At 42.7% G+C, this 24344-nt stretch overlaps 1 protein-coding gene across 1 annotated transcript; it reads left to right on the plus strand.

Moving 5' to 3' along the window:
- The first annotated feature begins 363 nt into the window (after positions 1-363).
- On the plus strand, positions 364-22484 carry MTCH2 (mitochondrial carrier 2). Its single transcript, XM_003353877.6, has 13 exons — positions 364-536; positions 3395-3479; positions 3643-3749; positions 8876-8902; positions 9072-9134; positions 10989-11046; positions 11528-11579; positions 12006-12065; positions 13374-13467; positions 14824-14871; positions 16378-16445; positions 18534-18609; positions 20980-22484. Exons 1-13 carry the CDS (start codon positions 450-452, stop codon positions 21064-21066), a joined length of 912 nt encoding a protein of 303 aa, XP_003353925.2. The 5' UTR covers positions 364-449; the 3' UTR covers positions 21067-22484.
- Positions 22485-24344: the final 1860 nt, after the last annotated feature.

Here is a 24344-nt window from a genome sequence, read left to right on the forward strand (position 1 = left end):
CTTGGCCACTAGATTATGATTCTGATGCTGAGTAGTCCTTAGAGTTTACTTTGCTGATGCCAAAAAAGCAAGTGCAGAGGCGAAGAATATCGAAGATCCCTTTTCAATTATTTTTATTACTCTGACCTTGCCCATGCGGCCAGGGTCACTCCCCATTGCCACGCCCATTCTTCTTCGCCTGGGCCCTTCCAGCCCGCGCAAGCGCAAGAGAAACTGCCATTCCTAGTGGAGGGCATAAGCCCCGCCCCGACCCCTGCTCCCGCTCGCGAGCGCCTGCCGTTTCTTGGGGCGTGGCGGTGGGCGGGGACTGGGCGGAGAGGCGCGCGCCGCTGCGTGCGTGCGCGCGCGCGCCGCGGGCAGGCCAGTGAAGCCGGCGGCCCTGGCACGTGATCTGGGACCGGCTCGGTCGCTTGGTGGCTGCGTCTGTCTGTCCGTCCGCGGGTGCCATCATGGCGGACGCGGCCAGTCAGGTGCTCCTGGGCTCCGGTCTCACCATCCTGTCCCAGCCGCTCATGTACGTGAAGGTGCTCATCCAGGTATGAGTCCTCGCCATTCCCTTCCCCGATAGGCGCCTTATTCAGGCGCCGCTGCCCACGGTGCCTGAGGACCGGCTTCAACCATCCCAGGCCTTCAATCTCCCGAGATGCTGCTCCTTTGCTGCCCGCCTCTTCCTTCCCCGCAGGGACAACTTCCACCGCGCGCGGAGCTTCCACTGGCCCTGGGCCTTCCCGAGATCTCGCCTCGCGGTCAAGTGGGGAGGCCCTCTCCGTTCCCGGTAGCCAACTGCCGCCTTGCCCTGTCCTTCCCTGCCCTGCCCAGTGGCTTCTCTGAACTTTGTTTTTTCTAACCTGAGGTTGATCCAGGCCGGGCATCGCCAAGGACTTCCCAACCCTCCCCTCTCCGCATCTCTGAAATTAGAATTCATCTCTCCTCCTGGGCCCCAAATGCAAGACTTAAAATCTCTTGAAGACAAATCTGAAATTAGAGGGGAGCCAACGTTTTGTTAGCTTTTCTTTTCTTTTTTTTGCTGCTGTAGCTGCTGCTATTCTCTTCTGAGATTTTAGCACCAGATACCTAGAGAAACAAGGAGCTCATTCAGAAGTGATAATGAAGTGGTTGCTGAGTCAAATTTCTGAAGGATCCAACAGCAGCCCATATGGCTCATGACAGTGAAATTCACATCTGTCAGAGCTGGAAATCAGTTCAGCTAAAAGAGTTTTAGCAAGTTTAAGTATGTATGTTAGTTTCTAATCTACTGTGCAATAGTTCTTAAATGGTATTTTATATTCTCAGTCAAGTATGCCAGGTTTCAGCAGATATCAACTGTTAGATAGTATTTTCAATTGCCTTTCAAAGTTTCCCTGTGATAGGCAGGTCATTCATTTTTTTCACTTTTTGTAGAGAGTTGATGGAATTACATCATGCATAGTACCAAGGATGGGAGCAGTTTTTAGAACCCCTGTCCTCTACTTTTCTGTTAAAAAGAAGCAACACACTAGGGAGGACTCCATTTATTAAATATTGATGATTTGATTTGTGTAGATTCAGAATCTATGTGTAAAAGTCTATTCTTAAGTTATTTAAATTAACAACAAAATCTTTGAAATGTATCATGACGTCTAGAGTTGGCATATTTGTAGCTAGATAATATCTGAAGATGATGGCTTTTCTTTTCTTTTCTTTTTTTTTTTCTTTTTTTGCCTCCTCGAGGCATATGGAGTTCCTGGGCAAGGGATCAGATCTGAGCCTCGGTTGCAACCTCTACCGCAGCTGTGAAAATCTTTAACCCACTGTGCCAGGCCCAGGGATTAAACCTGCATCCTAGTGATAGAGAGGCGCTGCTGATTCTGTTGCACTATAACGGGAACTTCTGAGATGACAGCTTTTTGCAGTAAATAAGCCCATTACTTAGTCCTTATCCAGGAGGCAAGTTTTTCTAGTGACATTCAGAGCTCCTGCCTCAAAAACTTGAATATCCTTAGTCCCTGCTGTACAACATCCTGTGTTGCCAAGTGTCTCAGGGGTTTTGGTAAAATTCCCAAATAGTCAGTTTTAAAAATAGTAACACTTTCAGGGAGTTCATTCAGGAGTTACTTAGTTGAACAGGTTAAGAATCACAGCAATAGAAAGTTAAAACCAAGTCTGACTGTGTTCATTCTCTCAAGTATTGCTATGGCACTAGAGTCTGAATATATCATAGAAGTAAAATGATGACATCAATTCTAAAATGGTTCTTGTTGGGAGTTCCCACCGTGTCTCCAACAGGTTAAGAACCTGACCAGTATCCATGAGGATGCGGGTTTGATCCCTGGCCTCAATCAGCAGATTAAGGATCCAGTGTTGCCATAAGCAGCAGTGTAGCTCAGGATGCAGCTTGGATCCCAAGTTACCCTGGCTGTGGTGTAGGCCAGCAGCTGCAGCTCTGATTCGACTCCTAGCCTTGGAGCTTCCTTATACTGCAGGTTCGGCCCTAAAAAAGGAAAAAAGTAAATAAATAAAATGGCCCTGTTGGTTTAACAAAGACCTGTAATTATCAAGTTATGAATTATCCAGCTCTAACTGCATTTGCCTTTTGAGTGTTTTGTCTTGCTAGCCAAATATTAAGTTGACGCTGGCTTAGTCTTTTCATTTTGTCCAAATATTAAAAATATGCTAGATTTTTTTCTTTTTCTGCTTTTTAGGGCCACACCTGCAGCATATGGAAGTTCTCAGGGTAGGGGCCTACACCTCAGCCAGAGCAACTCGGGATCCAGGCCATGTCTTCAACCTACACCACAGTTCATGGCAACACCAGATCCTTAACCCACTGAGTGAGGTCAGGGATCAAACCCACATCCTCATGGATACTAGATGGGTTGGTAACCTCCTGAGCCACAATGGAAACGCCTAAAAAATGTGCTAGATTTTCTTTAGAAAAAATTTTTTGAGCCTTCTCTGTAAACTGTAGCTTTCCTAACCCAGAAGATTCCCTATTCTGTTTTCAGCTTGATATTAGTGTATCTCGGCAGCTATATGGTTTACTTTGTAGAATTTGAGCCAAAAGAAAACCTGGAGTTTTTTGAAACCAGTCTTTTTTTTTTTTTTTTTTTTTTTTTAATTTTCCCACTGTACAGCAAGGGGATCAGGTTATCCTTACATGTATACATTACAATTACATTTTTCCCCCCACCCTTTGTTCTGTTGCAACATGCGTATCTAGACTTGAAACCAGTCTTAATCAAGTGACACCCCCCCCAAAAAATTATAAGTATCATATATCATCACTGTCCTGGAAAACATACATTTCATTTTTAACTTGTGTTAAAAGCCTAATATTGTTCTTTATTTAAGAACTTGCAACCCAGGCATTCCTGGAAATATTGCTTAGTATTGATATATTCTCTTGTTTTTAAAGGTGGGATATGAGCCTCTTCCTCCAACAATAGGACGAAATATTTTTGGGCGGCAAGTATGTCAGCTTCCTGGCCTCTTTTGTTATGGTAGGTGTCTTGGATTTCATTGGAATTGGATGACACTGAGGAATGTGATAGGCTCCTGCTATTACAATTACTGAAAGAACATAAATAGGAAGCGTGTTTTCTTGAAATTTTTACATAACGATTTCTTCCAACTAGAATGTAAATCTCTGACTTGTTTTTTTAGCTCAGCACATCGCCAGCATCGATGGGAAGCGTGGATTGTTCACAGGCTTAACTCCAAGACTATGTTCAGGGGTCCTTGGAACTGTTGTCCATGGTAAAGTTTTACAGGTAAGAAGGAAATCAATCCACTTTCCCATAGATTTAGATTACCTTTTTTTTTTTTTTTTTTGTCTTTTTGTTGTTGTTGTTGTTGTTATTGTTGCTATTTCTTGGGCCGCTCCCCGGCATATGGAGGTTCCCAGGCTAGGGGTCCAATGGGAGCTGTAGCCACCGGCCTACGCCAGAGCCACAGCAACGCGGGATCCGAGCCGCGTCTGCAACCTACACCACAGCTCACGGCAACGCCGGATCGTTAACCCACTGAGCAAGGGCAGGGATCGAACCCGCAACCTCATGGTTCCTAGTCGGATTCGTTAACCACTGCGCCACGACGGGAACTCCAGATTACCTTTTATGTACAGTCTGTTCTACTGATGAAGAGCAATTTCAAAGATACAGATATCTATCCATGACCGTTCTTCCTCTTGAAAAACATTTATTGAAAAACACCCTTTTTTTTCCTTTTTCTTTTTTTTTTTCTTGTTAGTGCCACACATGCAGCATACGGAAATTCCAGGCTAGGGGTTGAATCGGATCTGCAGCTGCCAGCCTACACCACAGCCACAGCAACACCAGATCCAAGCAGCTTCTTCGACCTACACCACAGCTCACAGCAACACCGGATCCTTAACCCACTGAGCAAGGCCAGGGATTGAACCCGAGTTCTCATGGATACTGGCTGAGTTCATTACCACTGAGCCCCAACGGGAACTCCAAAACATCCATTCTTAATTCTTTCCTGGAAAGCAAGGAGAATTTGTATAAAATGAAATAACTGATTTTGATGTACACAAGCTTCTTCCTCTGGATCAGTTCTGAGTAGAAATTAAATACACTTATTTGAGCTCTTGTATAGCTCATTTTATTTCTTTGAAGGAGGACTGAAGCTAGTTAAATATATGTTTCTTTCTGAAGTTATTTTATTTTCCTCTTATTCTAGTGTTACTCTTAGTGAAGTAGTTTCTGTTCCCAGCTTTTTTTTTTAACATAGCAAGATCAACGTAAAAGTCAAGACAGTGTTTATTCGCAAGAAGAGAAAGAGGGACGGTGCATTACTAGGGCAATGGAAATGATTTTCCTTGATCTACATCACGGTTATGTGGATATTTGCTGTTTAGTTATTTATTCCATTGTGCATCTGTATTTTGTGTATGGTTGATGTGTTATAGTGAATAAAGTTGAAAGTTTTTGTATTTTAAGAAAACCTCACCCAAGAGTTCATTTGACTGTAGGGTAGTGGTTACATTTGAGAAGGGGGGCAAAATGAAGGGTGGAACTTTAGCTATATCCATGGCATTTTATTTTACAAAGGCAAGAAATCTTAAGCAAAAGTCAAAATGTTAACATGTTTTCAACCTTGATGGGAGATACATAAGTGAATTGTTTTCTTAATTTTTTGTATGTTTGAGATGTTTTATAAAATGTTTTTTAAAAACATCAGGACAGGAGTTCCCGTCGTGGCTCAGTGGTTAACGAATCCGACTAGGAACCATGAGGTGCAGGTTCGATCCCTGGCCTTGCTCAGTGGGTTGAGGATCCAGCGTTGCCCTGAGCTGTGGTGTAGGTTGCAGACGCAGCTCGGATCCCGAGTTGCTGTGGCTCTGGCGTAAGCCAGTGGCTACAGCTCTGATTAGACCCCTAGCCTGGGAACCTCCATATGCCAAGGGAGCGGCCCTAGGAAAAGGCAAAAAGACAAAAAATAACAACAACTACAAAAAAAAAAATCAAAACATCCTTTTTTGGAGTTCCCGTCATGGCACAGCATAAACAAATCCGACTAGAAGTCATGAGGTTGCGAGTTCGATCCCTGGCCTCAATCAGTGGGTTAAGGATCTGGCATTGCCTTGAGCTGTGGTGTAGGTCGCAGATTCGGCCCAGATCTGGTGTTGCTGTGGCTATGGCGTAGGCCAGCCTCCGTAGCTCCAGTTGGACCCCTAGCCTGGGAACTTCCATATGCCGCGGCTGAGGCCCTAAAATGCAAAAAACAAAAAAAACCTTTCTTAGTGAATTTTTTGTTGTGCCAGCTTCTTTTAACTTCAAATGCTAAAGCCTACTACTTTGACTGTACTGGTTTCTCAGTTGCACCAGTTGCCATGTAGGTCAAACAGAACTGCCCTTTGCTATATTACAAAGATGTTGTGAATACAAATTCTGTATCATTTAGAACAGTCCATGAGAAGGGTGTTCAGCATGAATATGGTTGAGAATACAAACAAATTGGTTGTGTAGTTCATAATTCTGCCTCCTGCTGCATCAAGGATATGTTATCTTTTGTGCTTTGGCTCTCAAAAATATAGCAGTATGCTAACCAATCTGTATATTCTTTTCAAACTAAATTCCAAATGTTTACAAACTTTTTTTTCCTTCTTTTTTTTCTTTCTTTTTTTTTTCCCCAGGTCTGCACTTGTGGCATATGGAGGTTCCCAGGCTAGGGGTCTAATTGGAGCTGTAGCCGCTGGCTTACGCCACAGCCACAGCCACAGCAATGTCAGATCCGAGCCTTGTCTGCGGCCTATACCACAGCTCATGGCAGCGCTGGATCCTTAACCCACTGAGTGAGGCCAGGGATCGAACCCGAAACCTTATGGTTCCTAGTCGGATTAGTTTCCACTGCGCCACGACAGGAACTCCCTGGAAGCTGTTTTCTTATTCGTTATATTTATCCTTGTGTCATGCCTGTGGACTGAATGTAGAAGCACCATTCTGAGTGGCCTGTGGGTCAGAGTGATGGAGTGTTAATGAGCCAATGTTTTTTGTGGGTTGATTACTAACTCTTATCTGGCCACACAGTACTCTGGCTCAGAATGTTGCTGTTACCCAAGTGAGGTTTGGATTGTCATCTGGGAAAGCAGTCCTCATCTAGTTCAAGGAGGTTTATATTTAGAGTCAGAGCAAGATTAAAGTTACTGTTCAAGACCAAGTTCCTTTATGTAAAGGAAAACTAAGACAAACTTGACGTAAACAGATGCCCAAATATGTATTTGACATGTAGCCGAATAAAATAGGACAGGGGACTGGTACTACTTTTAGTATTAAAAGTAGCTTATGCAGGAGTTCCCATCGTGGAGCAGTGGTTAATGAATCTGACTAGGAACCATGAGGTTGCAGGTTCGATCCCTGGCCTTGCTTAGTGGTTAAGGATCTGGCATTGCTGTGAGCTGTGGTGTAGGTTGCAGACTCGGCTTGGATCCTGCATTGCTGTGGCTCTGGCATAGGCTGGCAGCTACAGCTCCGATTGGACCCCTAGCCTGGGAACCTCCATATGCCGCAGTGCGGCCCTAGAAAAGGCAAAAAGACCAAATAAATAAATAAATAAATAAAAGTAGCTTATGCAGTCAAGAAGAAAGACTGATTCAGGGTTGGTAAAACTGTTAACCTTTGTAAGAAAGTGTTGTGTATATCTGACCAAAAATTAAATTGAGGAGTTCCTATTGTGGCTCAGTGCTAATGAACCCAACTAGTATCCATGAGGATTCAGGTTCAATCCCTGGCCCCACTCAGTGGGTTGAGGATTCGGTGTTGCTGTGAGCTGTGGCCTAGGTTGCAGATAAGGTTCAGATCTGGTGCTGTTGTGGCTGTGGTGTAGGCGAGCAGCTGCAGCTCCAATTCAGTCCCTAGCCTGGGAACTTCCATATGCCATGGGTGTGGCCCTAAAAGAAAAAGAATTAAACTGAAGTCTGTTCAGGAGTTCCCATCGTGGCTCAGAGATTAACAAACCTGACTAGCATCCATGAGGACTCAGGTTTGATCCCTGGCCTTGCTCAGGGGGTTAAGGATCCAGCGTTGCTGTGAGCTGTGGTGTTGGTCACAGACACGGCTTGGATCTGACGTTGCTGTGGTGGCGGTGGTGTAGGCTGGCAGCTACAGCTCCGACTGGACCCCTAGCCTGGGAACCTCCATATGCCTCAGGTACGGCCCTAAAGAGACAAAAAAGACCAAAATAAATAAATACATAAATTGAAATCTGTTCAAAATAATGTGGAAGAGACAGGTTGAAAATTTTATTAACATGAGTTCCTGCTGTGGCTTAGCAGTAACGGACCCAACTAGTATCCATGAGGATGTAGGTTCGATCCCTGGGTTCACTCAGTGGGTTAAGGACCTGGTGTTGCCATGAGCTATGGTGTAGGTCAAAGACTGGGCTCGGATCCTGTGTTGCTGTGGCTGTGCTGTAGGCCGGCAGCTGCAGCTCTGATTCAACCCCTACCTTGGGAATTTCCATATGCCACAGGTTTAGCCCTGAAAAGCAAAAAAAAAAAAAAGAAAACCTTATTAACAGAGTGAGAAATCAAAGTCTAGAAATGAATGACTGTTTTTAAAGATGCCTGAAACTGCTAGAATTAATTCTGTCCAAAGACCTGGAATTTGACCAAAAGCTATCATTCAGTTTAATCATGTTTGTTCTCTTGCCTCTGATGATTTTTTATAAAATGTAAATCTTTTCGCAAAAGACAGTGATGTCTATTTTTAAAATCTGGTTATGGCTAGGCAGTCAATTGTCTGGTGCAAGTATTTCAGCCAGCATGTCTTCTGTTTCTGAAATATCCCAAAGATATTTTCCTCTCCTAATGCAGTATTCTGAGCTCTGGCAGTATTTGCGTTCTCTTCTCTAGAAGAAAACATCATCTACTCTCTGGCTTGGTTAGAAACAGAGATACAAAAGAGAAAGTGAGGCAATTTCAGCTACTCAGACCAAGCACCATTTCTCTCTTCTTTGTATAGTGAAGAAAAGCGTTTTGACCTAATTTGGTATTGGACCTGCTTTTTCCATGAAAAAGCCCTGAGGTTTTTTCCCATAGTCTTAGTGCTAGGCTGTATTTTTACCAATTTATTTTCTGTTACAGGCATGTGTTTAGTAAATAATGTTCTCGGGTTTTTATTTTTATTTTTTTCCTTTTTCTTTTAGATAAGATTTTTATGAGCTGACCAATCAATATGTTAATATCTTAACAAGATCATCTCAGAGGCACATATTTCTGGTTGATTAATTAGAAGTAGAAGTTAATTAAAGATTTGTAGTTTAAAAAAAAATCAACTATTTTAATTTCTGCCAGTCAGTAGAGTTTTTACGTCCTATCTCAGTGACACTATGATAGTCCTAATCGTCCTTTCTTTTCTTTTCTCTTCCTTTGTAGCATTACCAGGAGTGTGACAAGGTTGAGGTATGTTGGAGCTGATTTCTATGCATGAGCCCAATTCCCCTGCAAGCTGCTGTTGTTCTTTGGGGTCCCCTTTAGGAGAAGGGACAGTCAGTCAGTTTCCCTTTTATCTCAAAGTGTTGCTATTCAGGGAACCATTAAGATATGTGTCTTCTTTCATTTTAATTTCCAGGAGACGGGATCTGGAAATGTACAGAAAGAAGTTTCCTCTTCCTTTGACCGAGTTATCAAGGAGGTAAGATAGATGCTTATGATTTCCCTAAATCAGAGCTGGGTGGCAGTTTTGGAATCAGGATCATCAGGCCTGTATGTTCAGTGTCTTTTCCAAATGAAATTGAATCATCACTGTAATCTGGGCTTTACTGTATATAGAACATAGAGAAAAAAGCATTGCTTATTGTTTGGAATAGGTGCATTTCAAGAAAATGTATTTTGGGTAGTTCGCATCGTGGCTCAGCGGAAATGAATCTGAATAGCATCCATAAGGATACAGGTTTGATCCCTGGCCTCCCTCAGTGGGCTAAGGATCTGGTGTTGCCGTGAACTATGGTGTAGGTCTCAGGTGTGGCTCAGATACTGTGTTGCTGTGGCTGTGGTGTAGGCCAGTAATTATAGCTCCGATTTGACCCCTACCCTGCGAACTTCATATGCCGAGGGTGCAGCCCTAAAGACAAAAAAAAAAAAAAGAAGGAAAGAAAATATATTTTGCCCATTCATTTCATGTTTAAAATTGAAGAGGCTGATCTTTTTTTTTCTTTTCTTTTTCTTTTTCTTTTTTTTTTTTTTTTTTGTCTTTTGTCTTGTCTTTTTGCCATTTCTTGGGCTGCTCCGCAGCACATGGAGGTTCCCAGGCTAGGGGTCGAATCAGAGCTGTAGCTGCTGCTGGCCTACAGCCACAGCAACATAGGATCCGAGCCACAGGATCCGAGCCACATCTGCAACGTACACCACAGCTCACGGCAGCACTGGATCCTTTAGCCCCTTGAGCAAGGCCAGGGATTGAAACTGCGTCTTCATGGATGCTAATCAGACTCATTAACTGCTGAGCCACGAAGGAACTCCCATTTTATATATTTTTAACTTTATTTAGTCCATCCTGTCCTTCAGGCTCTTAGAACTGCTATTGGGGTAGGGGTGAGGGATCTCTTAACTAAATGACTAAAGATAATGTTTAAATGCAAAAATGAATCACAGACTTGATCTATTTACAAACTACCTCCTAGTATTATGATTGCAGCATTGGTTTGTTTTTTTTTTTTAAAACTAACCTCTTTACAGAGTCCTTGTCAGGGAAGATAAGCTACGGTAAATATAGCAGCTATAAGATACTGTAGTTATGGGGTTGTAGTGGAAAAACAAAATCATTCTATTCTCCTGGAGATATTGGTACAGATTAAATAGAGCCTGAAATTTGTCCAGTGTCGATATCAGAGTCTCTGAAATCACTCACAATGAGAGAGCACCTTAATAATCTGAATACAAGCCTCATAGTTTTATCCCAGTTAGGTTCTTTTGTCTTTTTGCCATTTCTTGGGCTGCTCACACGGCATATGGAGGTTCCCAGGCTAAGGGTTGAATCGGAGCTATAGCCACCGGCCTACGCCAGAGCCACAGCAACTTGGGATCCGAGCCGCGTCTGCAACCTACACCACAGCTCAAGGCAACGCCGGATCCTTAACCCACTTAGCGAGGCCAGGGATGGAACCCGCAACCTAATGGTTCCTAGTCGGATTCTTTAACCACTGCGCCATGATGGGAACTCCCCAGTTAGGTTCTATCTGCTGATGACTTTCCCTGTTTCTTTGCTTTTGTTTTTCTTATCTGTAAATTTGAGGGGATAACAGAAATCTGCTTTGCAGAGAAATTGTGAGAAGTAACTGTAACAACATTGAAATCCGTAAGTGAAAGGTCTGCCAGAATGACAGTGTATTGTATTATATCCCATTCAGGCTACTCTTCCTGACTCCAGGAAGGGTAGGAGTGCTGTGTCGCTCACTTTCTTATTCTGCAATATCCACCCACATTACTTCCCACAGGAATTTGAGTGTCATTTATTTAGATTTCAGAAGTGTGTGTTGATTGTTTTTAGACAACTCGAGAGATGATGGCTCGTTCTGCTGCTACTCTCATCACACATCCCTTCCACGGTATGTTTGCAGTTGTTGTTTTGTATCATAATCTCTCCTAATTACTTAGATATGTTGACATGAAAATTCATTAAAGTCCTTTGCCTATCTTTTGACTTTTGTTTGTCTTTTTGTCTTTTAGGGCCATACCCGTGGCATATGGAGGTTCCCAGGTTAGGGCTCAAATTGGAGCTGCAGCTGCCCGCCTATGCCACAGCCACAGCAACTCGGGATCTGAGCCTCATCTGTGACCTACACCATAGCTCATGGCAAGGCTGGATCCTTAACCCATTGAGCGAGGCCAGGGATCAAACCCACGTCCTCTTGTATGCTAGTTGGGTTTGTTAACCACTGAGCCATGACAGGAACTCCGTGTTTTGGCTTTTGTCCAATTTATCCAGATAGCAAAATGTCTTAGGGTGGAAAAGTCTCCCCCCTACCCAAGAGCTATCAAAATTTATCTTGAGGTGGCTTTACAAATCTTTTTCTCTGTGTTCTGTAGTGATCACTTTGAGATCTATGGTACAGTTCATTGGCAGAGAGTCCAAGTACTGGTAAGTGTTTTTGTTCTCACGTATTAAGATCAAGGAGCCAAAGTATTAGAATAATATATTTTACGTTTTTATGATGCCCTGGAGCTTACAAAACACATTTGTATATCTTATATTGTTTGGTCCACACAAAAAAGCATAATAGAAGAAAAGGGCCCAGACAGGTTTAGAAGGCTTCCCAGGATCTCAACGTCACAGAGCCACTGAAGCCAGAATTTACCCTAACTCCCTGTGACTACACCCTTAGAAGTAATGTGTCCACCTCTATCTCCAAATTCAACTCTCCTTGCAGCGTGAGGGTGGTAGAAACAGGGGCAGGAGGGATATAAATTTGACTTGTCAAAAATGGTAATTGAACGTTGTTGGTTTTTTTTTAATAGCTGCAAAATAATCTTAATGTATTTTTACCTTTCCTCCTTCTAAACCTAGTGGACTTTGTGACTCCATAGTAACTATCTATCGGGAAGAGGGCATCCTAGGATTTTTTGCGTGAGTAAATGACTTATTTGTGTGATTTTTGAGAGAGTGGAAAGCTTTAATGAGGATGAGGACATGACTCATTCCTCACTAATCCTTGGGGAAAATGTACTCTTGGGTTTACTTGATATTAAGCTCTGTTTAGGCCCCTCTGACTTAAATTCTCTTGTAAAGGTCCCAGATGTTCGCCCTGGATATCTAAAATGTTTGAAATGGGGGTTTTGACAATTTAAGTCATTCCAAGTTTCTACCCTTATAATAGGTTCTCAATTATGTATAGCTGATAAAATGAGAAAGTTTTTTGGTTTTTGGCCTTTTTTTAGATCCTCGAGTGTGGCACATGGAAGTTCCCAGGCTAGGGGTTGAATTGGAGCTACAGCCGCTGGCCTACAGCACAGCTCTCAGCAATGCCAGATCCTTAACCCGCTGAACGAGGCCAGGGATCGAGCCCTCAACCTCATGGTTCCTAGTCGGATTCCTTTCTGCTGCGCCACGATGCGAACTCCTGAGAGAATACATTTTTGCACTATATTCATTCTCTTGAGTTTTCTTTGGAAGAAAGACCTTAGGCTACTACCCTTGTTCTTCTGTAAATTGCAAAAACCACGTTATTAACTAAATGGTTCTTTTTAATTTTCTGAGTGTTTCCATATAATTGATTTTATTTTTGAGTACCGTTGAATACTCTGAGATATAGACAGGGCAGCTATTATTATTTTCATTTTAGAGATTTTAAAAAAACATACATACTCTGGGAAGTCCATTTGCTGCCCGTCACATAGCTGATGGGTGGTAGAAGTGGCCTTTGCACCCTGGTCCTCAGTCTGTGCGGTAATATTCGTCCCACTATTCCTCGTGGCCTCCCCGAAGGTGCCCAGGCCCTGGAAACATGATTTTGATGCCTCTCACGTGTATCTGTATTGGGGCCATTCTCATTTTGTAATCTTTCTCATCATTTTACCGCCAAATTGGAATATTAAGTAGTTTAGCAAAAATCATTGTTAACTCTCTTCTCCAAAGTTAGGCAAATTTTTCAACGTCCTGCTTAGAGTTATGACTGGTAAAGTGAGTCATTAGCCTTAGCTTAGAGGGGTGTAGCTGACCTGCATTTTTAAAAAGAGAATGAGAGTCATTAGAGATTAGCCTCAAGTATAATTAATATTAACTAGAATGAACTAGTTAGATTCTGGTATTTGACTTCCTTTCAGTTCTCTAGAGTAAATTGAAATTAATTTTTTGAGAAGTGATCATATTAAGTGAAATATCTTTTTACTGATCACATTTCTTGGTTCTTCTTATTTTTATTGTTTCTTCATGTAGGGGTCTTATTCCTCGCCTCCTAGGTGACATCATTTCTTTGTGGCTCTGTAACTCACTGGCCTACCTCGTCAATACCTATGCACTGGACAGTGGGGTAGGTTGTCTCCTTGATGAAATGTTCTGGTGCTAACTGCATTGTATTCACCCGGCAGCTAGATGAGCTGTAAAGTAAGATAGTAGTTGGATACGTGCCAGACTCATCATTATATAGCTAATTTTTTTTTTCCTGGCTGAGCCTGTGGTATATGAAAATTCCCAGGCCAGAGATCAAATCCAAGGCATAACTGCAACCTCCGCCACAGCTGTGGCAGTGCCAGGTCCTTAACCCACTGCACGGGGCCTGGGATCGAACCTACTACACCACAGTGGGACCTCCTATAGCTAAATATTAATAGCCAAGTTTTTTGGGTTTTGGTTTTTGGTGTTTTTTCTTTGTCTGTCTTGTGTTTTTTAGGGCCTCACCCGCAGCATATGGAGGTTCCCAGGCTAAGGGTCTAATCAGAGCTATAACTGCTGGCCTACACCACAGGTCGAGGCAACACCACATCCTTAACCCCCTGAGCAAGGCCAGGGATCGAACCTGAAACCTCATGGTTCCTAGCTGGATTCGTTTCCTCCTGTGCCACAACGGGAACTCCTAATAGTCAAGTTTTTAAAGGCTAAGAGAATGGCCTGTACTGTTTTCCGTGGAGAAGTGTACCTAGAAAGTCCCTAGGGTGTGGCAGGGTGAGCCCAAGAGCTCTACCTTGTCTCCATGCTGCAAGGAGATGACTTCTTTATTGATAACTTATTTTAGAGGACACTGTGAAGCAGGACAGTTTTATAGTATATTCAGGTATTTCGTTTAATCTGAAGTGTTAAGGGGATTCCTGGACAGTTTTGAGAATTAGCCTTCCCTACAAGTAATCTTTCTCCAGCCTCGGCCTCTCTGTGCACAGGCATCCCCATAGCCTGGTGGAGAATAGAACACATCCAGGGGTGGGACTAAATCCATGTGCTGGGTTTCTTGAGTGTGGAGACTGGTCTCCACAGTATCTGGTACGCAGCTCGGGGTATATGGAGGTGATGACTTGTCCCTGAGTATATGCAGTGAATGTGGTTTCCAGGGATCATATTCCTAGGACATGGAAAGAGCTTACCAATTTCACGTCCCTTTGTTTTTGAAATCCTGGGGCTATTACATTTGTTCCTAAGCCATCTTAACCTAACACTAACTTGTCTGTTAATATTGAACCGGGTTAGCAATATATGTGTATTGAATCAGATTGATCATTTTGGGCCACTGCCTTTTTATGTTCATAATCAGTATCTTATGTTTTCATTCTCTAAATTAACTTTCAGGTTGTCAAAAAAACTTGTAATTTAGAAATAGAATATATTGGTATAGTTGGGAACAGTTAGCTGTTTCATTTTCTTACTCGTTCTCATAAAGGCTTTCTTCCAATTTTAGGTTTCCACCATGAATGAAATGAAGAGTTATTCCCAAGCTGTCACAGGAGTGAGTTTTTTTTCAGGTCTTTTTAAACTTTTTAGGAGTTTGGTTTTGTTTTAAATTCAGTCTGTGTCATCACTGCTTTAAAGTCTCAGGAGTCTCTCAAATTTGTTACTGTTTGTCAGAGGTAAGAATCACCCAGAATCCCCTGCGTCACAGTAACAGTAATAACAAGCCCATGTGGTTTGGTGCTGTTCAGCTTCCAGGGGAGTGTGTGGGCATTTCTTATCACAGCTCTACCCCTTCTCCCTGTATCCCGATGATCCTGTACTGGACTCTTCGCCCTCTTTGTTTTTATTTATTTATTTAGTCTTTTTTTGTTGTTGTTGTCTTTTTTTTTTTTCTTTTGCCATTCCTAGGGCTGCTCCCTTGGCATGTGGAGGTTTCCAGGCTAGGAGTCTAATCGGAGCTATAGCCGCCAGCCTACGCCAGAGCCACAGCAATGTGGGATCCGAGCCGTGTCTGTGACCTACACCACAGCTCACGGCAACGCTGGATCGTTAACCCAATGAGCAACCTCATGGTTCCTAGTCGGATTCGTTAACCACAGCCACAATGGGAACTCCTCTTCACCCTCTTTAATCATGTGGAATCTTCCAGTAGTGGACTTCTAAAGTAGTTTCCATTGTCTTTGGAAACATACTCGTGTGTTTTATTTTCTTCGGGGGTATTTTGAAATGCTTATTGTAGTTAGTTGTATTTACTTTTTTCTCTTAAGTGATGAAGTTCAGTCTTTTTTTTTTTTTTTTTTTTTGGCTTTTTGCCATTTCTAGGGCCGCTCCCTTGGCACATGGAGGTTCCCAGGCTCGGGGTCCAATCGGAGCTGTAGCCACCAGCCTACGCCAGAGTCACAGCAACGCGGGATCCGAGCCACGTCTGCGACCTACACCACAGCTCACGGCAACACCGGATCCCTAACCCAATGAGCAAGGCCAGGGATTGAACCCGCAACCTCATGGTTCCTAGTCAGATTCGTTAACCACTGTGCCACAACGGGAACTCCGTCAGTCTTACTTGAATTAGGGCTCAATCACAGAGAAAGAAGTCTTCTGGTCTTTGGATAAAAGGTTGCATGCAGGAGTTCCCGTCGTGACTCAGCGATTAACGAATCCGACTAGGAACCATGAGGTGCAGGTTCAATCCCTGGCCTTGCTCAGTGGGTTAGGGATCTGGTGTTGCCGTGAGCTGTGGTGTAGGTTGCAGACGCGGCTCGGATCCTGTGTTGCTGTGGCTCTGGCGTAGGCTGATGGCTGCAACTCCGATTAGACCCCTAGCCTGGGAACCTCCATGTGCCGCGGGAGCGGCCTTAGAAAAGGCAAAAGACAAAAAGAAAAGGTTGCATGCAACGGTATGTTAAGAGGAGGGAGCATTGATAATTTAGTCTTTCCTGGAATACTGAGAAAGCAAGCCACTGTGGGAGTATTTGACCACAGTGGCACTAGGTCTAAGGGAGAGGAGAGAAGAGATTAGAGATGACCTAGTAACTCAGCTGTCTTTTTTACTCTTTTACAGTTTTTTGCCAGTATGTTGACATATCCTTTTGTGCTTGTCTCTAACCTTATGGCTGTCAACAACTGTGGGTAAGTGCCTTGGATTTCTTACTTTGTAGTTGGCTGTCTGTGTGCCTGACAGGCCAAACAGTCGTCCTAGGAATTTGGGTAAGAAAAGTACAGTTGATTAGATTTCCTGATTTTTTTTCTCTGTCCCATGTATCAGCAGTGCCATCAATTTACATTATAAACAGTTACTTCATATCCTTTTTTGGAATAAAGAAGGGCATAAATAATATTTCTCCTAGTGCTTGTAAATAATGTGCACTTGCCAGTTGTATAGATTCTTTTCTGAAAAGGATAGGATAATTATTGAATTACTTTATTTTTATTTTATATCTTTTTTTTGCTTTTTATGGTTGCACCTGCTGCACATGGAAGTTCCCAGGCTATGGGTTGAATTGGAACAGCCACAGTCACAGCCACACCAGATCTGAGCCACGTCTGCAACCTACATCACAGCTCATGACAACACAGATCCTTAACCCACTGAGCAAGGCCAGGGATCGAACCCGCGTCCTCCTGGATACCAGTGGGGTTTGTTATCACTGAGCCATGACGGGAACTCCCTTCACATTTTTCTTTTATTTTCAATCTTTTTTTTTAATGATTTTTATTTTTTTCATTATAGTTGATTACAGTGTTCTCTCAATTTCTACTGTACAGCAAAGTGATCCAGTCATACATACATACGTGTGTGTGTGTGTGTGTGTGTGTGTGTTCTTGTTCTCACATTATCCTCCATCATGTTCCATCATAAGTGACTGGTTATAGTTCCCTGTGCTGTTCAGCAGGATCTCATCGCTTATTTACTCCAAATGCAATAGTTTGCATCTATTAGCCCCAGACTCCTAGTCCATCCCACTCCCTTCTCCCCCCACCCCTTATTTTAAATCTTTATTTTCTCTTTTGTGAAAGTGTCAAAAAGCATGTCAGGGATTGAACAACAGCCCATACCAGTTTTTTACAGGGGCTTCATGGAGAAAGTTTTGGCTTTTTTTTGTTTTCTTTTGTTTTTTTGGCTGTGCTTGTGGCATGCTGAAGTTCCTGGGCCAGGTAGAGTTTTCCAGGCTAGGGGTCCAATCGGAGCTGTAGCCACCAGCCTACGCCAGAGCCACAGCAACGCCAGAACTGAGCCACGTCTGCGACCTACACCACAGCTCACAGCAACGCCAGATCCTTAACCCTCTGAGCGAGGCCAGGGATCGAACCTGCAACCTGTGGTTCCTAGTTGGATTCGTTAACCACTGAGCCATGACGGGAACTCCTTGCCTCTTGATTTAATTCAAAAGTCTGTTCCAATACAGTGACTGACACAGTATACCATTAGACATGTGACAGTTTTCAAACAAGATGCCAAATAGGTAGCTGGATAGAGTTTTGAGCACATACCACGTTATATTCTGTTGGTTTGGTGATTTGTGGAACACCTGCCACATTTTAGCCCAGAGCAGACTTGAAGGATAAGTTAGATGTATTACTGCTGTTTACAGTCTTATAGAGAGGAACTGATTATGGGTTATACCTGAGTAAGAGCTTGGAGCCCGCTTATATCCATGGTCACGTTTGGATCTTTTGAATACCACTTAGTTTTTAAATCATTTTTCCCTGCTCTTTCATCCTATAATTTCTGTGTTTTAGAACTTCATTTGTCCACAAATTAAAACGTAGATGTTTTTAAAAATACATGCTGGATTGAAAGTTCTGTTTATGTATTGATTCAAAACCTAAATATAAGGGAGGGAGAACCTTTTTGGGTTTTTTGGTTTTGTTTTAAATATTGATTTATTTTATTATTCAAGTAACACATAATCATGGCTGAAAATTTAGAAAATACAGAAAAGAGAAGAAAATGATAATATTTTTATTCAACACTGCAGAGACAGGCACTATAAATCATGTAGTGTGTCGGAACATATAACGTCGTATATGTATACAGGGGAGAAGCCTTTTGGATGCTCAGTCTTTCCCTTGCTCCAATAGAATTTGTTTCGTTAGAAGTTAAATTGCCTCTCAGGGAACCTTCTAGGTAGAATATTTTGACAAAAATTTATTGAACTCTTGAGAGAATGTTTTGTAACTATTACCTTCAATAGCTAATCTTTTTTTCTATTCCAGGCTTGCTGGTGGATCCCCTCCTTATTCCCCGATATATACTTCTTGGATAGATTGCTGGTGCATGCTACAAAAAGAGGTACTTCTCTGTTTCTCTCTCCCTCCCGCTCTCTCTCCCTGCTCCTCTTATTTTATTTTGGTTTTGTTTGTTTTCTTAAATGTCTCTGGAACCCCAGGTTAATTCTTGTAGGTCATCCTGTGGTTACCAATTAATGTATCTTTTACAGTGTTCCATGTGTCCCTCTGGCGTAGTAGTAAAATGTGTTGCTTAGAAATCATCAGAAGGGATAATAAAGAAATAAGAAATCCCTAGATGTGATCTAGAAACTATTCGATTTAGACGGTTCAGCATAGATCACATTCAAATTACAAATAAGTTCTGAGGAATCGGTTATCCTGATGTTAAAATGATGCCCTTGGAGTTCCCGTCGTGGCACAGTGGTTAATGAATCCGACTAGGAACCATTAAGTTGCGGGTGTCATCCCTGGCCTCGCTAAGTGGGTTAAGGATCCGGCATTGCCGTGAGCTGTGGTGTAGGTCGCAGACGTGGCTCGGATCCCGTGTTGCTGTGGCTCTGGCGTAGGCTGGTGGCTACAGCTCTGATTAGACCCCTAGCCTGGGAACCTCCATATGCCACGGGAGCGGCCCAAGAAAAGGCAAAAAGACACACACAAAAAAAGACATCCTCGATTTCAGATTATTTTTTCCAGCCTCACTTTTTTATAACTTCAGAATCTCCTAATATATTCAAGCATTTTCCTGTAGTATATAGAGAAACTGAGGAATAAGAAGTTATTTATGACATTATTTATCACAATGATGTTGATAGAGCTGATCTCTTACTTCTAGAGTCTTAATAGTAAATGACTTTCTTCAGGCTCCAATTTATTGTTTGTCATTGCTATGAAGTAAGTCATCTACAACCCACAATTCTTGATCGGTCTAGGCAAAGCTTTATCAGGAACCAAAACGATGAATGGCTGTATGCTAAATTTAATATGGAATCACCTAAAATGGCCCTCAGTTGAAAGCGGTTTTTGAGTGGGAAGCACTTTTTAAAGGACTGTAGGTAGAAGAAAGTGTATGAGGAAGCTCTTTGTTACATTGTATTATACCACTAATGACACATATGACAAAGGCCTTTGTTCACAGGGCTCAGGCTTCCCAGCCTGAACTTTGAATGGAAAGGCCTGCCAGCAGCTGGAGGGACTTTTGCTCATCATGCCCAGCAAGCCCCTCTCTGTACACAGGAAGGACATTTAAATGGGTGCTGGACACACCTAACAGCAACACTCTGGGTTTCCTTCTGAGTTTTACACTCTCTGTTGGACAGTCTCCTTTTGTGGTCCCCCTTTAAAAGTAAAGTGGTCCTTCTTTCCCAACTTTCTAACTAATCCCTCGCTGTGGAAAGAAAGCAGATAGAAAATTACTAGAGTATCTGATACCTTACCTAGGGAACAGTTGGTCCTTGAAGTGATTAAGACAACAGCATAGTTTGAGCATCTGCTGTATATCAGGCATCATGCTAAGAGCTTTTCATGTATCAGCTCAGGTAACCGTCAGAATAACCATGTGAGGGATGATACCGTTCTTGATGAGCCCACTTCACTTATGAAGAAACTGGGACTTTGAACGGTTATATAATGCCCATTGAGTAACCCAGGGTTACACAGCCTGTCTTTGGGAGAGTAGGATCTACATGCAGGCTCTCTGACTTGAGAGTCTCCTCCCTTAAGCTCACAACATTACTGCTTTAATTTTACAAGTTTTTAAGTATTCCCTAGGAACCAGACCGTTCCATTCAAAACAAATAAAAACTGGCACTTCCTGTGTGTTAGCACTGTTCTCCACACTTTGTATGTATTGACCAGTTTGATAACCCAGATAGCAAGCGGCAGAGCCAGAATCCAAACTGGGAATTCTGTTTAGATAAGTAAGAAATTCTTGCCTTGGAGTTCCTGCTGTGGCGCAGTGGTTAACGAATCCGACTAGGAACCATGAGGTTGCGGGTTCGATCCCTGCCCTTGCTCAGTGGGTTAACGATCCGGCGTTGCCGTGAGCTGTGGTGTAGGTTGCAGACGCGGCTCGGATCCCAAGTTGCTGTGGCTCTGGCGTAGGCCGGTGGCTACAGCTCCGATTCGACCCCTAGCCTGGGAACCTCCATATGCCGCGGGAGCGGCCCAAGAAATAGCAAAAAGACAAAAAAAAAAAAAAAAAAAAAAGAAATTCTTGCCTTAATCTGTGTGGTAAAAGCAGTTAGTTCCATGCAAACTCAGCTTGTGTCGGAGAATAGAAATTGCTACTCTGGTGATGGTCCCAGTTTTATCCGGGTCATTTTAGTCACGTCTCCCAGAAACATGTCCAGTTGGATGTCTCTGCTGATTTGGACTGGCTGACCTCATTTTCACACTAGACTTTATTTGTATTTATTTTATTTTTTTTTTCCAGGGAAATATGAGCCGAGGAAATAGCTTGTTTTTCCGGAAGGTCCCCTTTGGGAAGACTTATTGTTGTGACCTGAGAATGTTAATTTGAAGATGTGGGGCAGGGACAGTGACATTTCTATAGTCCCAGATGCACAGAATTATGGGAGAGAATGTTGATTTCTATACAGTGTGGTGCGCTTTTTTAATAATCATTTAATCTTGGGAAAATGGAGGTGTTTGTTGTCTGCCTTTTTTGTTCTTTTTTTCCAGTACAACATAATTAACTACTGAGATTCCCCCTTTAACTATTCTGAGATGGGACCTTTTTGCTCCAGACTATTTTACTTCAAGAAAAATGTTGCATTTACCTAAAGTTATAGGCAGGTCGTCCTGTGATTTGAGCCATAATTTAAGGCTTTTTAAAATGAAAAGTATAGTCCCAAGAAGAAAGAGAAATGGTTCTGTAAAACTTAAGAAAATTAATAAGGCAAACGATATGGGAGGTTATAAATTCCCTTTTCTTTTGTAGATCCTAAAAACTCAGCAGAATCCACCAGGATCTGCCTCCCATTCTATGCTTATTTGATTAACCTTGTCTCTCAAACTTCAAAAATGGACAATACACTGCTGACTTACCTTAGAAAATCTCCGCATGAGGCACCCATGCCTTTGGTCGTCTATTTATTGCAAAGCAGGAAATTGTCACCAACAACAGCAAAAAGTACAATTATAGAGAATAAGTAAGATTTGGGAAAGAAGCATAATGACTTTTTTTTTCCAAAAGCAATTCTTATTGTCGTAATACTATAGCATTAGCCCCCTTCTCTAAGAGCTAAGTCTTTGTCAGTCCGTAAATTACATCATTATACAGTTCTAATTATATATAATCTTCAGTTTTTTATTTTGTTTCCTTTTTTGTTGCAGAAGGTGAGTAGTTTGTTTTTCATTCCTGATGACACCCTTGGAAGGTGTTCTTGTAACTTCATATCTGGTAATGCAGACAGACTTAAGTCCACAGGGTTTTAGGATATTTGACCTCCTCGCATGTCATACCCTCTGTTAGGCATGTTAACATTTGCAGGAGGGGGAAAAAAATCACTCTTGATGGAAATAAATTTCCACTCAAGCATAAAGCTCTTATTTACTCAGGCCTTTTAAAAGCAGGTTAAAATGCTCAAAAATGAGAAAGCATTTGGTTTCATTTATTTAAGTAATCCGCTGGGATGTTGCCAAATGAGTAAGCATTTAATTTGCTGTTTCTCAGAAGAATTTGCTACTTCCCTATCAAAGCAACAGCACCCACAACATTAGAGCATGCAGGGTCTCCTCCTTCCCCCAGGTTTAGGAATATAGCCTGAAGCTCATGGGTAGCTTACCTTGAAATGTCTTTGATGTCTCTGTCTCAAAAAGTAATGTAAATTTTATATTCTATTCAATTTTATCTGCATTTGTTTTAATATAAAAATGTTTTGCATTACCTACTTCTTTTCCCCAAAAAAATCTCCAAGTAAAGATGATCTAGGAAAATGTGCCATGTTTATTATCCTGTGGCTTCTGTTCTCACACACGCCTGCCTTGTTGAGAAGCTTGTCTGACTGTGAGAACCAGTCTTCCCCTAGAGGGCGCCAAGGCTTCGCTTTTGCCTATGAAAGTTGGGCTCAAAAACAAGGCCTGGGATTATTCAAAGTACTAGCTAATGAATCTCACTGCATCCAAGCTATACGTCCATTAAAGGTACTATACCTGTGGTCCTACATAAAATTCTATAAGCCATTAACATATTCAGAAATCTGAAGTTTATTGAGGGGCTGGCAAATGCAGGTAGGTACTCTTAAGATACACTTGCAAGAAATAATGAACTGTCCCATTATATGTGTAAATAATGTAAGCATAATGCAAATTATCTAGTAAGCTGCACTTGAGAAACTGGGCGAGTGATTTGCCTCGGCGGTACCGAGCTAAGTTGCCAGGAAATATTCCGTCTGGGCAGTGATGGTCATTGAAGCTTGATTGAAGAAAGGAATGTGGGGGGGTGTTCTGGAATTTTGGGGTACTTGTAGAAGTGCCAGAGTAGGTAAGCAACCATAGGATAAAGGAAACTTTAAACAGAGTCCTATTTCCCAGCTTCTTACTGTTACCTAAACATACCCTCGCCTTGCAGTGATCTCCTACTTTAGAAATATCCTCCCTCCCCTCTTCCCATTGAAGTTTTCCTGTACAGTAAAATTCAGTTCTAGTGCCATCTTTTAGTGAAGTCTCATAGTCCTCCCAACCTGATGAGATCTTTGCTTTCAAACTCTTCCTCCCCCAAGGCTGCTAATAATACTGCGCACTAAACTGAAAAGGGAAACTACAAGGGCTTCCCGTATTGGTGCAGCGGAAATGAATCTGACTAGTATCCATGAGGATGCAGGTTTGATCCCTGGCCTCACTTAGTGGGTTGAGGGTCCGGCGTTACTGTGAGTTGCAGACGTGGCTTGGATCCCAAGTTGCTTTGGCCATGGCCTAGGCCAGCAGCTGTAGCTCTGATGTGACCCCTAGCCTGGGAACTTCCATGTGCCTCAAGTGTGGCCCTAAAGCAAAAAGTAAAAGGGGGTGGGGGACTACATCCAGCACCGAGTTCAAGGCCTACACAGTGGCATTACTTCTCTCTGGTGTCTGTGGAAAAAAAATTACTATATTTAGCCCTTTAAAACAGGCCCCCTAAAGAGTTCCATTTGTGGCTCAGCGGTTAATGAACCCGACTAGTATCCATGAGGACACAGTTGATCCCTGGCCTCGCTCAGTGGATTTAGGATCTGAGGTTGCCGTGAGCCGTGGTGCAGGTCACAGAAGTGGCTCAGATCCAGCGTTGCTATGGCTCTGGTGTAGGCTGGCAGCTGCAGCTCCGATTTGACCCTTAGCCTGGGACTCTCCATATGCCTCGGGTGCAGCCCTAAAGAGACCAAAAAAACAGGCCCCTGGGAGTTGTGGTGCAGTGGTTAACGAATCCGACTAGGAACCATGAGGTTGCAGGTTTGATCCCTGCCTTGCTCAGTGGGTTAACGATCCGGCGTTGCCGTGAGCTGTGGTGTAGGTTGCAGACGTGGCTCGGATCCTGCGTTGCTGCGACTCTGGCGTAGGCTGGTGGCTGCAGCTCCGATTAGACCCCTAGCCTGGGAACCTCCATATGCCGCAGGAGCAGCCCAAGAAATGGCAAAAAGACAAAAAAAAAAAAAAAACAGACCCCTAAAACATTAGCCTCATGGGCTGTATAGAAAAACTGTAGCTGGGGAAGTAGCAGTACATAAAGTTGGTCAGTTTAAGGTGTTATGGCAGGTGAGGAAGCCAGAAGAGAGAATAATGGTGAGTAATGACTACCAGGCCTGAGGTGTAAGTGCTAATTCT

The sequence above is a fragment of the Sus scrofa genome, chromosome 2 (assembly GCF_054392235.1).
Source record: "Sus scrofa isolate SSC_HxYL_T2T_F1_AM1 chromosome 2, Sscrofa_HxYL_maternal_Yorkshire_Landrace_v2.0, whole genome shotgun sequence".
Classification (NCBI taxonomy): domain Eukaryota; kingdom Metazoa; phylum Chordata; class Mammalia; order Artiodactyla; family Suidae; genus Sus; species Sus scrofa.

What these genes read in the sequence shown, in the direction of transcription:
- MTCH2 (XM_003353877.6), top strand. Translation starts at nt 450, where the DNA reads ATGGCGGACGCGGCCAGTCAGGTGCTCCTGGGCTCCGGTCTCACCATC. An exon ending in ATGGCTGTCAACAACTGTGG is followed by an intron (nt 16,446 to 18,533) that starts GTAAGTGCCTTG and finishes TTTCTATTCCAG; the next exon opens with GCTTGCTGGTGGATCCCCTC. An exon ending in GGTGCATGCTACAAAAAGAG is followed by an intron (nt 18,610 to 20,979) that starts GTACTTCTCTGT and finishes TTTTTTTTCCAG; the next exon opens with GGAAATATGAGCCGAGGAAA.